Source organism: Rhea americana, unplaced genomic scaffold (assembly GCF_003343005.1).
Source record: "Rhea americana isolate MKP2758 unplaced genomic scaffold, rheAme1 scaffold_162, whole genome shotgun sequence".
Classification (NCBI taxonomy): Eukaryota; Metazoa; Chordata; class Aves; order Rheiformes; family Rheidae; genus Rhea; species Rhea americana.
Window position 1 is genome coordinate 1,634,844 of NW_028185728.1, and position 2,316 is coordinate 1,637,159.

General features: G+C 70.8%; 1 protein-coding gene across 1 annotated transcript in view; it reads right to left on the reverse strand.

The window, feature by feature from the left end:
* Positions 1 to 2,310, reverse strand: part of LOC146598505 (myomegalin-like) — a 3,018-nt gene extending 708 nt beyond the window's left edge. Inside the window, exons 1-5 of the mRNA XM_085300294.1 lie at positions 2,123 to 2,310; positions 1,356 to 1,432; positions 416 to 539; positions 110 to 270; positions 7 to 23 (exon numbers count right to left, since the gene is read on the reverse strand). Of these exons, the coding sequence (XP_085156420.1) occupies positions 7 to 23; positions 110 to 270; positions 416 to 539; positions 1,356 to 1,432; positions 2,123 to 2,263 (520 nt within the window). The 5' untranslated portion in view covers positions 2,264 to 2,310. The remainder of the gene's footprint in view (positions 1 to 6; positions 24 to 109; positions 271 to 415; positions 540 to 1,355; positions 1,433 to 2,122) is intronic.
* Between the last annotated feature and the right edge of the window lie 6 nt (positions 2,311 to 2,316).

The following is a 2,316-nucleotide window of genomic DNA, read 5'->3' on the forward strand; positions in this document are numbered from 1 at the left end:
CTCGGCGCGGCCCCTCGGCCCTCCTGCGAGGGAGGGAACGGCGGGGCAGGCTCAGGCGCGGCGCAGGCCCGAGGGGTGGCCGGTGCCGCGCAGCGCCCCGCGCTCCTACCCGTCCTTCTGGGCCGGCGCGGCGCTCTCAGCGCCTTGCCTGCTCTCCTCCTTCCTCCTCGCCGCCTCCTTCAGCTTCGCGGCCAGCTCCTGGCAGCGCTCCGTCTCCGCTTTGGCCAGCGCCGCGGCCTTCTCCGCCTCGCTGCGGGCCAGCCTGGCTTCCTGYGGGGCGGCGGGGGCAGTCAGCCCGGGCGGGCCGCGCTCCCCAGCCCCGCTGCCCGGTGGCCCCCGACCCCCTCCCGGCCCTCGTCGTCCTCCAGCCGAGGGGGTGCCGGCGGCCGCGGGCACCTGCCCCTCCGGCGCTCACCTCCTGCAGGAGCTGGATCTTGTTCTCCAGGAGCTCGTAGACGTGCTCCGACTCCCGCTGCCTCTCCTCGTACTGCTGCCGGAGCGCTGCCTCGCTGCGGTTCGTCTGGGTCTCCGCGGCCACCCTGCAAGGCACGGCCTGGCACCGCACGGCCCCTGCACCGTCCCTTCCCAGCCGGAGGGGGAGGGAATGGAGAAGGGCCTCGGGAAGGGACCTGCACCGCGGGGATCGGTCGAGCAGGACCCCGGGCCCCGCAAACCTGGCTCTCCTTGCCCGTCCCCACGGCCGGGGCTCTGCTCTTCCCCACGGGGCAGGCCAGGCCTGCAAAAGCCCCAACCCCAAACCGGCTGGGGTGGGAGAGCCCAGCCATCCCGGCTGCCCGGCCCTACCCAGCCTGCCTGCCGGCACCGGCTGCTTTTTTTTTTTTGCAAGAGCACCCAGGCATGGTGTATTTTAAACCCAGAAAGCTACAGTTCTGGGAAAAGTGATTCATCTGGCATCATTAGATCCTGCTTGGGGCTTGTGCAGCACATGGCACGTTTGGCAACGCCAGAGYTGTCCCTGCACATCCCCGAAATGAGGGAAATGCCCCTAGCGCCTCCCGTGCCCAGAGGAGCACCGACAGTGGGATACCTGTGCCGTGGCCCCCGCTGCACAGCGCTCACCCTCCCTCAGCAGACAGGTGCTGCCCTTTATTTTTGGCTCGCCGACAGCCGCGCCGGGTCACGCTGCAGCGGGGGTGTAAGAGGAGCCCCGCGGGCTGCGCTGCCCTCCCAGCAGGACGCACGGCCCCTTTGCAAATCCCCGCCGCTGCCCGCAGCCCGGGCTCGCTCTGGGGACCGACCGCCCGGGGCCGYGACACCCGCTGTCCCCAGTGCCCATCTGCAAGTGCCACCAGTGCCACGCGGACCACGCGCACGCCTTGGCCGGCCTCGCTCACCATGTTTTATCCAGGGCCTGCTGCTTCTCCTGGAGCTCCCGTTTCAGGCTCTCCACCTGCACCTTCAGCTCGATGTTCTGCAGGGGAGGATGGGGGCGGTGAGGGTGGCATTGGGGTGCTTCGCGGGGCAGCCCCGCRCTGCCCCTCTGCACTGGGGACACGGGAGCCGCTGCCCGGGCCCGTAGCGCCRCTACGGGAGGCTACTGGGGAGGCTGGGAGCCGCGAGCACCGCCGGGGCTGCTCCGGGCTTTTGGACTGCCGCTCCAGCTGGCTCTGGCCGCTGGCACCSTGCTGCCAAGCCCGACGGCATGGGTGCTATTTTAGCCTGCCCCACACGGCCTYGGCAGGCGCCGGGACGGGACGTACCCGCTCCAGCTGTCTGCCCCTACCCGGAGCCCGCCAGCCCCGGGTCCCTCTGCAGCCCTGCCGTGCCGCGGTACGGAGAGGGGCTCCTCTGCCGCAGGACGGCTCTCTGTTATAAAGGTGGCTCCCCAAAAGAASGAGCCATCGCTCCTTCCGGTCAAGGAAAGCAAGGTGAAAAGTCCCAGGAGACAGCTCCCAGCACCCCATAGCTCGGCGGGACGTGAGACGCCCGCCGCCGGGATGCTCCGTCCCCTGCCCCCGTGCAAGCCCCGGGTCTGCCGCCGTTCCCAAGCACCCTCCTTGGCACCCCGACCCACTCCGAGGGCCCCGGCGCCCCGTCCCCACCTCCTCCCGGCACGGGGGCAGCTGCAGGAGGGACCCCCCGTGCCGGCACCCGCGCTCACCCGCCGGTAGACGTCGTCCCGGCTGCCCTCGCCCTTCTGCTGCACGCGCTCCTCCAGGAAGTAGATGCGCAGCTTGAGGCTGAAATTCTCCTTTTTGAGGTCGTTGAGGTGCTGCGAGAGCGTGCGGTAGCCGTTGGCCATGGCGGGCGCTCCACGGAGGGGGCATCGCCGCGCCCCCCGCTCACATGGCGCCG